General features: G+C 38.6%; 1 protein-coding gene across 2 annotated transcripts in view; it reads right to left on the bottom strand.

Annotated features, from left to right (window-relative positions):
• Positions 1–14,175, bottom strand: part of ACAD11 (acyl-CoA dehydrogenase family member 11) — a 114,121-nt gene that overhangs the window by 47,435 nt on the left and 52,511 nt on the right. Inside the window, exons 10-12 of one of the 2 annotated variants that reach the window (XM_004715988.2) lie at positions 10,290–10,367; positions 9,483–9,621; positions 69–176 (exon numbers count right to left, since the gene is read on the bottom strand). In XM_004715988.2, the coding sequence (XP_004716045.1) occupies positions 69–176; positions 9,483–9,621; positions 10,290–10,367 (325 nt within the window). The remainder of the gene's footprint in view (positions 1–68; positions 177–9,482; positions 9,622–10,289; positions 10,368–14,175) is intronic. The other variant, XM_045297797.1, reaches the window with a different exon arrangement.

The raw sequence follows: 14,175 nt of genomic DNA, 5'->3' as shown, positions 1-14,175 counted from the left end.
CTGGGCTCATCGATACTGACTTCGTAGCTGACCCGCCGGGGCAGAGAGCGCACAGGCTCGCCGTTTACCTGTCATACAGAAGCAGGAGGCCATGCTTCCTTGAAGAAGAGGCTCAAGCCACTGCTGCTTCTGCTCCTTACTTCCATACAGGTGCAGTACTTCCATGTTTCCTGTGTCTAATAAGGAGAAGCATTCATTTTTCACTTAAAAATTCACCAAATATAAAATTTACAACACTATGTAGCTATTACAGATGTGGGTCTTCTGTTGATGTTACAAATGCGCATAGCAAAATACATCCCCGTTTTACAGTTTCTACCTGTACAATAGTGACATTGATGACATGCTTCATCTTGCGCAGGCACTCTCACCCTCCTTTGCAGATGTGCTCCTCCTTGTTCCGATCTAAGCTTTTGAGTTGCTGTTAATATTTTGATCCCATTCAGCAAGTACGGGCATGCATCAACTTCAAGCAAATGCTTGCTCACAAAATCAGTTTGAAACATAGAGTAAAAACTAAGCCTGATGTAATGCTGTGAATATTTACAAGTTTATGGCATTCAGTGAATGAATATTCACTCAATTTTTCAGAATCATTGACTCTTGCCCAGTTCATCCCCATGGGGCATGTCTCTCAAGGGCTGCTGCACCGTCCATCGTGAGGCAAGCAGTTGACTGGCCAGAACCTTGCTAGCTTCCACATGGCTTTCTTGGTTCAGGCTTGGTTCAGGCATTTTCTGAAGTCAAATTCTACTTGACATTGATATGTAAATTCCTGCTTTGGAGCCACTTCCTCTGGGGAAAAGCTCCAGTTCCCTAACCAGAAACATCTCCTTGGCCTGAACTCACCTATTCACTACTTTCTACCTCTAACACAGCTCTTACTGATTTGTCCCCAAGAGCACTTAGGAAAGAGCTGGGCTGTCTCTGGGAGGATAGAAGGAGTCTTTGCCCTGGATTACAAAAAGGGCACTGTTCATTGGAAAGACCCTCTGGGACCCTCAGAGAGTGTGGTTCAGTACATTAAACACTATCCTAGCACCCAAGTATGAAAAATGTTTCCTTTCTGCCACCGCTCTGGATGGCTTTCTCTAATTTTTATTCCAATAAAATTTCTAAAAAATATGGTCTAAAACCTTTCCCGTTAGTACTGACTACTCTTAAGGTTAAAAAAAAAATATTGCTCTCATTGCTTTATGTTTTTGTTAACTTTTATCTTACATTTTTATTAATTAATCTTCATCACAATGAGGTGAAATACTACGTGAACCTCTTTTTTACAGATATGCTGGTTACATGCAATTAAATATTTCTATATCATATTTTAAGTTTATTTGAACTTGCAAAGTGGTAATTCAGTTTTTAAAAAGACTCTTCTTGTTTTCTACTATTTACGGTACTTCTGACTCATAGTGAGCCTACACAACAGAACAGAACTGCTCCTGTGGGCTGCTGAGGCTGCTGCTTTCCATGCAGGAGCAGAAAGCCACAAGTTTCTCCCGAGGTACCCATAAACTTTGCAGAAGAATTTTTTCACTATCACCTCTTACAACAGATTGAAGCCTAGCTACAGGAAAACCTGTAAGACTGAGCTAAGTCCAAGCTAAATCTCTCAAGATATGCTGGTGCTGTCCAGCCAATATTATAATTAAAATTTGCAAGCTTCTTATTAGATTAATATAAGCTTAAAATTGTTTTTGAAAGAGGAAAAAGAAGTATTGAGTTATAATTAATGCATAATTAATGTCATTATGTTTATATAATGACATTTCTTCTTATAGTTCAAATGAGGTAAGTATTGAATAAATTTTTTTCCAGAAATTACCAGTTTATTATGAGAAGCTGGCAAACTAAAGGTAGCACTTATGGGTTGGGAAAAAGGCCTAGATAAATTACTTGTACCAAAAAAAAAAACAAACCCACTTTTCTGTTTAAAAAAAAAAAGTCAGTTCAGAGGCCCAGAAAATTTTCCAGTAAAAGATTTAGGATTGAACTAGCTGTTTTCTCAACATTCCAATATACTCAAATAATACTGCATGATTTACTGAATGGCAAACAATAATACAAAACAAATGCCAAGTTGAAGATGTGTATGCTATTAAGTGCTGTTTTAACAGAAATATCACAAGTGGATGGCTTCAACAAACACAAATTTATTCTTCCTCAATTTATGAGACCGGAAGTGAACATTCATGGTGCTAGCTCAGGGGGAAGGCTTTCTCTGTTAGCAATTTCAGAAAATCTTTAAACTTGTGTGAGCCCAGTGTCCCTGGGAGATCTGCACGTGTCTTGGTGCTAATCTTCCTGTGAGCCCAGGAGGTTCTCAGAGTAGGGATCTCAGGGCCACAGGATGGGCTCTGCTCCTGCCTCTTCTTTCATGGCCATAACCAGGTCTTCTTCCTCTATTTCATTCTTTATCCTTTGATGACTTGTAAGAGAATATAGGATTCAGGTCATTCCCCAGGGAAACTCTGCATGACTTGAAGCAGGCACACCTTTTTTTTTCTTTCTTTCTTTTTAAATCATTTGATTGGGAGCTCGTACAACTCTTATCACAATCCATCCATCCATTGTGTCAAGCACATTTTTACATTTGTTGCCATCATCATTTTCCAAACATTTTCTTTCTACTGGAGCCCTTGGTATCAGCTTCTCATTTTTACCCCCTTCCAATCCCACCCTCCCTCCCTCATGAACCCTTGATTATTTATAAATTATTATTTTTTCATGTCTTACACCGATTGCTGTCTCCCTTCACCCACTTTTCTGTTGTCCATCCCCCTGGGAGGGGGTTATAGTTCATTGTGATTCATTCCTCCTCTCTCCCCTACCTTCCCCTTATCCTCCTGGTATCACTACTCTCAATATTGGTCCTGATGGGTTCATCTGTCTTGAATTCCCTGTGTTTCCAGCTCTTATCTGTACCTGTGTACATGTTCTGGTCTAGCCAGATTTGTAAGGTAGAATTGAGATCATGATAGTGGGGAGGAGGAAGGATTAAAGAACTAGAGGAAAGTTGTATGTTTCATCGGTGCTATACTGTACCCTGACTGGCCTGTCTCCTCCCCATGACCTTTCTCTAAGGGGATGTCCAGTTGCTTGCAGATGGGCTTTGGGTCTCCACTCCGCACTCCCTCTCATTCACAATGATATAATTTTTTGTTCTTTGATGCCTGATACCTGATGCCTTCGACACCTTGTGATCACACAGGCTGGTGTGCTTCTTCCATGTGGACTTTTTTGCTTCTCAGCTAGATAGCCGCTTGTTTATCTTCAAGCCTTTAAGACTCCAGATGCTATATCTTTTGATAGCTGGGTACCATCAGCTTTCTTCACCACATTTGCTTATGCACCACCTTTGTCTTCAGCGATCGTGTCAGGATGGTGAGCCTCTTGGAATGCCAAGTTATTAGAACAAAGTGTTTTTGTGTTGCGGGAGTACTTGAGTAGAGGCCCAATGTCCATCTGCTACCTTAATACTAAACCTATAAGTATATGCACATAGCTCTATTTCCCCATCGTCAAATATGAATACATTTACATATGGACATGCCTTTATTTAGACATTTATAAGTGAAGCAGGCATACCTTAATCCTCAAAGAAACAGCCTTGCTCTTCAGTACTCTGAAGAGGTCGTATGCAGCAGATTTGCCCAATGCAATGAATGCACTGTTTGATTTCTTGACCACTGTTTCCATGAGCATTGATTGTGGACCCAAGCAAGATAAAATTCTTGACAACTTCAACCTTTTCTCCATTTAGCATGTTGTTACCTATTAGTCAATGTGAGGATTTGGGTCTTTTTTACATTGAGCTTTAATCCATACTAAAGGCTGCAATCTTTGATCATCATTAGCAAATGCTTCAAGTCCTCCTTACTTTCAGTGAGCAAAGTTGTGTAATCTGCTTATTACACGCTGTTAATAAGCCTTCTTCCAATCCTGATGCTGAATTCTTCATCATATAATCCAGCTACTCTAATGATTTTCTTATCACACAGATTGAAAAAGTATGGCAAAAGGACACAACCCCGACGCATTCCCTTCAGATTTTAACCATTACGTATCCCCTTGTTCTGTTTGCACAGCTGCCTCTTGATCCACATACAAGTTCTCCAGGAGCATAATGAAGTGTTCTGGAATTCCCATTCTTCTCAAGGTTATCTGTACATTGTTATGATCCCCCCAGTTGAATGCTTTGGCATACTCAATAAAACCCAAGTAAAGCTCTTTCTAGTATTCTCTCCTTTCAGCCAAGACCCATCTGACTGTTCCTCTTCTGAAGCTGGCCCTAACTGCTAAGTGGGGACAAATGCAATCCATGACAAAAGTGAAAGGAAAAAAAAGGTGTTTCTTATAAATATTTACATGTATTTGGGAAATTATTTGGGTTGCAAAGGTAGAAATTCATCTTTGATATGTACTTGACCTCCCAGAGTATTTTGTAGGCATTAGTCACATTCTTTTTTTTAATCCATTTAGGAATGCTCTCAAAACACAGTGTCAAAAAGTGTTCATGAAGATATCCGTACTACAAAGAGAAAATACTAGCTTTTATGGTTCATTTTTTGTTTCTTTTACAGAATTGGAGATCATAATTTGCTTAAAAGAAAGTGTATTTTTCGGCGAAATTTTACATTTCTGCACTTTGTTATATCATTAAGACTGACAGTCTCATGTTACCAGGAAGGACCAGTCCCTGCAGGTGGTAGACTAATTTACAAGTGATAGACTCATAAAATCTTAATACTAGAAAAGGATTCCTAACCTGTCAGCTCACAGGTCAAATGGAAAAAGGATGTCTTGTAGTATTAATTTATCACGTTATGATAAATTAATGGGTCATAAAATCAATCTCATGAAGTATAGCTAGTATTTTAATACAGCATAGAACAAAAGAGAATCATTACATTAAATGTAGTAGGAAGTATTGGAGTGCACTTCACATAGTAAGGGGAAGTACTGGTTCATAAACTTTATTTCAGTAATTGCAATGCCGTGAATTATTTAATATGGCTTTTCTAGCTGTAGCCTTTGTTATGCCCACCATGGATCTGAGAAGAAGGTGGTAGACAATACTGATTGGATTATATGACTCAGCCTGAACAGGTTGATTGTGATTACCATCAGGCTAGATATAAAACCAGCCACCTCCGAAGTAGGAGGGGTGGGTTTCATTACCATTAAAAGAGAAACACCATGAGTAGAACACGTTCTTTGAACCCTGCGTTACCTATGGGTTGAAATTCCTTGGTCCAGGAGGTAGCTTTGATACCAGGAGCACAGTGACAGCAGAACCGGGAGTCAGAGCATGAGACAGCCCAGTGGACTTCTCAGCCACAGAGCAAGTAAAGCTGAGTGCTTTGGGTAGGACTCTGGCTTGTAGACTAGGGTACCTCTGGGCACTGAACTAGGGGTGTGCCTTCAAATTGAGTCTTACTGCAGCGTGGCATACTTTGGGCATTGGGCAGCCCAGAAAGAGCTTTGTAACATTACCTGAGCAGGGCAGCAGCTAGGCTAAGTGGCTGAGGGCCAGAGAGAGGTCTACCTATAGGCACAGCAGAGAAGAAACTGTCTTAACAACAATATCATGAGCATTTCTCACCTGAATTTGTAACCTGTTGACTATTCTAATAAACCCCATAATAATGAACATCATCTGTGAGCTCCCTGTGGCCACTGCAATGAATAATTTAAGGCAACCATAGAATAGAATGTCCTGGAAAGGACAGTTGGTGTCAGAATAGGATAAAAAGGGATGGCGATGGAAGCATGTCTGACCTCTGCCTTGTGGCAATCAGCCTTGAGAGCCAGGGAAGGTCAGATGGGGCTCCCATACCATTTTTTCAGTAATGTACAAATGTATATATGTCTACACACATATATATGTCTACACACTCATATAAATATGTGGGAGCCCTGGAGGTGCAGTGGTTAAGTGCTTGGTTGTCAACCTGAAGAACGGTCTTTGAAACCATGAACTTTTCTGTGGCAGAAAGATAGGGCAGTCTACTTCCATAAAGATCACAGCCTGGAAAATCCTACAGGGCAGTTCTCCTCTAGCTTATAAAGCTACTATGAGGTAGAATCCACTTGACAGCACTGGATGTATACATGCATCTCTGTGTGTGGGGGGGTATGTACACATACGTAGATACAACTACATGTACTATATTTAGGGTCACAATATGGAATGTATCTATGTGTTACTCTGTTGCTGTAGTTGCAAGGTGCCATGGAGTCAGTTTCAACTCATGGCAACCCTATGTGCAATAGAACAAAACACTGCCTAGCCCTGCGCCAGCCTCAGAACGGTTGCTGTGTTTAAGCCATCTCATTGAAGGTCTGTCTCTTGTTGGCCGACCCTCTACTTCACCGAGCATGTTGAGGTCTCTCCAGGGATTAGTCCCTCTTGATAACATGTCCAAAAAACATGAGATATGGCAATATTCTTTATGATTCAAAGGCATCCATTTTACTTTTTTTCTCTCTCCTTATCCATTGTCCAACTTTCACATATATGAGGGGATTGAAAATACTATGGCTTGTCGTACACCTTAGTCCTCATGGTAACATGTTTGCTTTTTAACACTTTAAAAAGGTCATTTACAACACATTTTCCAGATGAAATATATCATTTGATTTCTTGATTGCTACTTCCGTGAGCATTGATTGTGGGTCCAAATAAAATGAAATTCTTGACAAATTCAGTCTTTTCACTCTATATCATGATGTCGTGAGGATTTTATGTGGAGATGTATATAGTCTTTTATCTTTTTTTTATAGTCTTTTATCTTAATCAGTAAATGGTTCGAGTACTCTTTGTTTTCAGCAAGCAAGGTTTGTCATGTAAATATTGCAAGTTATTACTGAGACTTCTCAAATGTTGATGCTGAATTCTTCTTAATATAGCCCAGATTCTCATAATTTGCTCAGCATGCAGATAATTACTTAAGAAGCATTCTTACTATGAGTAGTAATTTAAAAAAAGTTTTACAATAAAAGACTACCAGTTCTCTTTCTTCAATATCATGCTAGCCTATGTAGCAATGGTTTAGTAGTCTCACCAATAAAATTAAATCTTAAAAACTGTAGATAGATTAATTTTATAATAGTCTTATTTGATGACAGTACATTCCAGCAGTAATTTGACAAGTATTAGGAAAAGGATAAAAAACATGTCATGGTACAGTTCAACTAAAATCAGAAGTCTACTATGAGGGTAAGTAAAAAATTTATATATATATATGTATCTATATATATATAGATACATATATATATACATATATATATATACACACACATATACACACACACTACTGTGACTGGAGCTCCAGTTCATACATACATAAGTTAATTCCAAACAAAACATGCTTGCACATGTCTCTGTGATCAAAGGATGACAGCAGAAAAGTACTCTCATCAATTCGACCAGGTCTTCTTACTCTTGTTAGTGTGCTTAAAAAAATACAGTCACAACAGTGGCTCCAGAAGGGATTTGTTGGGCCAACAAACTCAAGGTGGAGGTTATGTTGACTATTTTGGAGGATTCCCCAAGGGGTAAGCTTAATAGATTTTCCCAAATTACACAGATGATCATGTGAACATATTGTGAAGAAATCTTAAGAAAAAGGAAAACTGCACTGGTAAGAAAAGGTCGGCAATGGTGCATCAGAGAATGTTTGTTCCTTCTTCCATTAGGCAAATGCACCTGCTTTTTTTTTTAGGGTAGCAAGGGCTGCCTGTGAGGATTTTTTAGGAAATGTTACCCCATTCACCCTTTAGCCCTGATCTTGCCCCATTCAGATTTCTTTTTGTTTCCCAAACTCAACATGTCAAAGGAACATAATGTCGGTGCCTAAAGAATATCAAACTGTCAGTTTGATGTGGTGCAGATTGTCGGTGGAGGGTTCGAGAGATGGAAGCACTGCCTTCAGAAGTACTTAAACCCACAGGAAAGGTATGCTGAGACACAATAGGGTTACCCTTTGGCAGTTTTCTTTAATAATAGTTTCTGTGCTTTTGTAGCAGTACGTTTGCTTCATCCTTGTAGCTATCCTACCAACTCCAGAAAGCTGTAGTACCAGAGTCATACAATAAAAGGCAATACTGAGCTCTGATTTGTTCAGGCACATGTAGAATATCGTACCACCATCCCTCTACTACAAATCGAAGGCTAGTCCTGACTGACCAAATCAGAGTAGCCAAGGTATCTTGAAGAAGAGAAACTTGGTTCCCAAAGTCTACCCCAGACTAGCTGAATCCTTATCTCCTGGGACAGGTCCAGGGGATGTGGAACTTTAAGAAAAGTCCTTAGGTGGTGGTTCTGCAAATCTAGACTGGAGGACTGCCTATAAGCAACATTCCAGGCTTATTCCTTTCCTTTCAACTTTCTCAAAGAACAGTGACCTCTTTCTTTCACCATTCAATTGTTTACATGAAAGTCCTTGGAGTCATCCTTGACTCCTCTATGAATATCCCATATCCAATCAGGGAATCCTCTTGGCTCTCCCTTACAAATATATTTATAATCTTTACACTTCTCCCTCTCCCCATGACACGTCTGTGGTACAGAACCAGCATCGTCTCTCACCAGGATTATTACAATAGACTCACTGCTTTCTTCCTTCCCTCTCCTCTACTCAGAACCCTCCAGTGGCTCCTCATTTCTCTATCCACGGAGGCCCTAAGTAACCCAGTGCCCTTCACATCTCTGATCTTTTCGCCTATTCTCCTCCTAGCCACTTTAGTCACATTGGCCATTCTTACAATACAACAACCACACTCTTTCCTTGGGGCTCTTGACATTTCTCTGCTATGAACAAGCTTCCCTCAGATATCAGTATGGCTAATTCTCTCACCTTTTCAAGCCATTAACCAATGTCACCTTTAAAAATGTACACTAATGATTCGATCTAAAATCACAATCCTGCTCTGAAGCACTCCAGTCTTCCTACCCTGCTCTTTTACCCCCAATGCAATTTTCACCTTTCAACTTACAATTTAATTATTTATTATGTTTATTGTTAATTTTTCTCATTATTAGAATTTCAGCTTCATTAAGTCAGAGATCTTTGTGGATTTTGTTTACCATTCTATCCCAGGGATCCAGAACACTATTTGACATAATGTAAATGATCTAAAAATATTTGGCAAGAAAGGCAAGGTAGTAAGGCTAGTCAAAAGATTTAGAACTCTCTAGCCATTTCATCTAGCCATTGAAATGTCCATCCCCCCCAAGATCCTTATGTTGCCAATCTACTCACTGGCACTTTTAATGTAATGATAATTAACAAAATAATAACGATGAGAACTGTAGATCCACATTTTATATTTAAATCACACTCATCAAAAATAGCACTATAGACAAATTTATAAATTAATGGCTGTGAATAGAAAAATGTCCATGTCATAAAACAAGAGAAGTTTCAAACACTGTTGAAAATATCAGCAAAATCACTGTTTTTAAATAATGTAGTAACCTGGTGCTTGGCAATTAAAGACATCTGGAGCAAAAAAGCATTTTCCTGTTTCTTCAGCAATCAAGGCATAGTCCACCTGGCTGAGACCGCTCACAGCTGGCAAAAACAGGTTCCAGAGGCCCTCTGCTTTGGCCATCTCCTGTCAAGGCAATGAACATGCCAGAGTGATCATAATTTAGCATGACCCAAAGTAGTTTCTTTTCAAAAGATACTTGATGTTTACAATTTTTTTTAAATTTAAAACACCCAATTGCTTGAACTTTTCAACCAACTGATAATTAATTCATTATAGATCAATCATTTAGCTGTAAAAGAAATGTCTTATCCTCCAAGCTTCTTTAGATTTGATTGAAAACTAAATTGCTTATGTGAGTGAGTATGTCCTATTGAATCACAGTCTTTACAAAATCTTCCACATTTCAGTATAATCATGCCAAATGTACTATTGTCTACCATTCAGTCCCTCACATTTGTTACTGTTAAGATTTGAAAACATTAAATTTGGATTAAGACCATCTGGGACAACTGTCCTATATTGCCTTGCGCCTCCTTGAGTAACAGCTGGGGGTAAGTAGTGCTGATTAAGGACATAATTTCTTTGAACAGCTGTAAAAGGCTGCCTTCATCATTTACCTTATTAAGGAAATGAGGATAATTTTTATATTACATTTCTATTTTAAAACTTACTATTTTAAAATGTTATTACTGACATAATTCTGCTGTTGTGTGACATCAAGTTATGTGACGTTTCAAAGACACACTTGTATATAAATTTTCTAATGGTAAAAGGTTTCTTATTTTTTTTACCTTGAGTTTCTCAATCACTAAAGGTTTCTTCCACTTATCCACAGAATCTCCATTGTGAGCATAGAACTCAAGAACCTCCTCAAAGTAACAAAAGGAAAATAGGTTATCTTGATAGTCTTAATGAAGAGTAAACAACGACAGAGAAGATTATAAAATTAACATAGAAATTAAAAATTAAAACATAAAAGTTTACATGAAAATATGAAAGTTTAATACTCACAAAACTTTCTGCCTATGTGTTAGACAATATGCTTCTGAGATCTTGTAGTAAGATTTGATTCTTCCATTTTAGCAATATGGCACACTAGATATTGATAGAACCCATCCCAAGGCAGTCCAACAAAGAAATACTAGGTCAAAAATAAAAGTAGTTTTATAAAACATTAAAAAGTTTATTTTTAAAATAGTTAGAAGACTTCCAGCAAGAAGGCAGCCTGTGAAGATGCCCTACACAGATCCACTACAAGAAAGGAACACGAGACCCCGTTAAACAGATACAGATGTTAATCCCAAAACCCTCAGCTTCAGAGGAAAGGGCAGAGAAGTGGATTGAATACAGATTAGGAGGAAAAGCTGAATGTAAGTAGCCAGAGAAGAGACAGATGGGTGAACGGCAGGCTTACCTACAGCAAGACCTTTTTGATTTTTTGCATCCTAAATTTATTTCAATCAAAAAAGCATCCATAGAACCAATACAAAGACTCACAATGGTGGATGACAATGAGAAAGTAACCATGTCCACATGGCCCAGTCACATTGTACTGCCTACAGCCACACCTACTGGGCAAGAACCACTACCTACTCCTATGCCACCTGATCATTACATAACAGCCAACACCAGCCAAACCCACCTTCAACTGTGCTACAAAAGCAGCACACAAAGAACTGCACACAGACTCACATTCCATTTGACACCAACCAGGAGACCAATGATGAAGGCCTAAGGTTTCTCCACCATCCAACCATCAATTAAATACAAACAGCACACACCACCATATGTCAGGGACAGCAGACCACCTCATTTAACATGAAGAAGCAATACAGTTATTCAAACGAGTGACTAAAACACATAACCAGAAGACCTGTCTCAGGAAGAAACAGCATAGGAATTAAGAATTCAAAAGAATGATATTTAGATTCTTTCAGTGGATTGAGGTAAAGTTTGAGAAGGTTGAAGATGAAAGCAGGGAAAGTATAGAAAACTTTTTAGAAGTACTCAGAAAAACACCACAAGAGAAAATTGACAAAATTAATGAAAAAGCCAGAAACGATTTTTAAAAAACATCAAATAGAAATGCAGAAGATTAGTACTAAGAATTCAGAACTACATAATGTATTGAAAGTGCAAAGGCATATAATTATATCAATGAAAGACTGGATTATTGTGCTTGAAGACAAATCTCTCAAAACTAAGCTGATTAAAGAACAAACAGGAAAAAAACATAGGACAGAAAAATCATATTAAGCTAATGGCAATCAAAAAACAAGAATAGCAATATTAATGCCTACTAAAAAAGACTTTAAGGCAAAAACCAGCATAAGAGACAATGAAGGATCTTAAATAATGGTTAGAGAGTCAATTGAACAAGAGGCGAAAACCATAATATTTATACACAAAGTGAGAAAGTCTCAAAATATATTAATCAAACTCTTTTAGAGTTGAAGAAAGAAATGGACAAGTCTATATTAATACTAGATTTTAATACACCCTCCAATGACAAAAAGAACAATTTGAATGGTGTAGTAAAACTGGATATTCATTTGCAGAAAAATGAAACGGCTCATATCTCATACCAAATGCAAAACCAAAAACAAAACCTCAAGATGGATCAAAGTTTGTCTTGGGGGTACAGACTGATCCATGCTAGCCTAGGTCCTGTGCTTTAAGGAGCCATATGTACGAGGGAATAAGGATGGGGTGACTTCATCTCTAGGACTTTGGTCATGTCAGGAGAGACTAGTCCCTGAAAACATGGCATCATCCTCGATAAATAGAAGGACGGTGGAAAAGAGGAAGATCCTTGACGAGATAGACTGACACTTGGCTGCAACAATGGGCTCAAACGCAACTGTGAGAATGGCACAGGACCAGGGAGTGGTGCATTCTGCTGCATCCACGGTTGCAATGAGTTGGAACTGACAGCACTTCACAACACTATGCACAAGTCACTGTGGGGTAAGCATTGTACTGCTAATCTCAAGGCAGGGGGTTCACACTTACCAGTTGTTCTAAGGGAGAAAATCAAGGGTGTGTGCAGGCTGTGTGCTTCTGTAAAAATCGACAGTATCAGAAGGCGAAGGCACAGTGCTACTCTGTGCTGTAGGGTGGCTGTGAGCTGGAACTAACTCAATGGCAGTAGGTTTATAGGCAGGGCCAGAAGGCAAAACCAAAAGTCCTTAACAGGACTTGAGGGTGGTTCAGACCAACACCATTACTAACACCATCAGCACCACCACCAATAACCTGCCATAAATCTAAGCCATCTCGCCAGTGAAATTTGAGAAAAAATATAAATAAATCCCTGTCCATCAGAAGCAGATCATGGGCTCATACAGAGTTCTTAGTTCTGAGTGGAAAAGATAAAAAATTGCTAAAGTCAAGTCAGCCACGTTTGTTTCCTAAAGTTACACACCTAAACTAAAAAGTAAGTTTACGTTGTTCCTGGTGAAAGTAGCTGCAGGCAGCTGGCAGAAACAAAAGCAAACCCTCCCTGAAAAGGTGCTTTAAACAAAGGCCGTAGCTAATTCCTGAAGATAAAATTGCATTCCAAAGAGCATGGGTTCAGGATGGAGAATTACTAAACATTCAAGGGAACAAGGCAGCCTAAGAAAGAATTAACATGGACGATAATGCAACAAAACAGAGTCTCACTGCCAAGGACTACTGACAGTGATCAGTTACAGAACATAAAATATTTATATATGAAAGATTTCAAGTCTAAAGGGAGGCACTGAAAGCACGAGAAAGGTCTATCAAAGTTAAGCAGGTGAATTTGAAACAAACAGGTGTAACTAATAATTAAACTTACACCAAAAATACCCCCAGGAGTTTTCTTAAAAGTTTAATAAATCAGAAAGAGTATCTGTCTTGAGTACTGTGCTCGTTCAAGAGCTTTCTGTATGGGATCAAATTGACAATAGCAACTGAAAGGCTAGTTAGAAACCTTAGGAAGGTGAGAATGAATACAAATACAAATGAAAACTAGAAGACTACAAATCAGAGTCCCTGTATTGTACATGTAGACACTGATAAACTGGTCTCTTTTGCTGTGTGCATTCTCCATGTAAAGAAAATAATAACAAAATAACACGTTGGAAAAATGAAATCTATTGCCAAAAAGATGGTAAGAATGATTTCTGGATTATCTATGTTCAAGATTTCCTTTCTCCCTTTCGCTAATGTTAATAAGTAAATTGGCTACATTGTAAAAGACAAACAAAATCACTCTATGGCATTGTCTCTTAAAGTTGGTAGAAATCAGATCACCAGGAAACTTAATAAACACAAGAGCCCAGGCTCTATCCTATGTAAGTGGCCTGAGCCTCTGTGATCTCTACAAGCTCTCAAAGGTTGAAAGCCACTGCTCTGTGGATGGGTTCTAAGGTAGACTAGATATCACTGGAAAACATAAGTAAAAAGAAAGGGAGGAAGAAATAACTCAAAATAAAGCACAGAAATGTAAAAAAAGGAAATATGAGTGATTGAGGGGCATGGTGCATACAGGGAGACTCACTGCCATAGAACTGATTCCAGCTCATAGTGACCCTATAAGACAGGCTAGAACTTCCCCCTGTGAGTTTCTGAGACTATTACTCTTTAGAAGAGTAGAAAGCCTCATCTTACTCTTGCAACACAGGGAGAAGTTCTAACAAATTTAAGTCCTAG

This window comes from Echinops telfairi, unplaced genomic scaffold (assembly GCF_000313985.2).
Source record: "Echinops telfairi isolate 266 unplaced genomic scaffold, ASM31398v2 ScPeMD7_7422;HRSCAF=8460, whole genome shotgun sequence".
NCBI classification, from domain to species: domain Eukaryota; kingdom Metazoa; phylum Chordata; class Mammalia; order Afrosoricida; family Tenrecidae; genus Echinops; species Echinops telfairi.
Note: the sequence above shows the minus strand (reverse complement) of the source record. Positions and strands in the feature narration are given on the sequence as shown.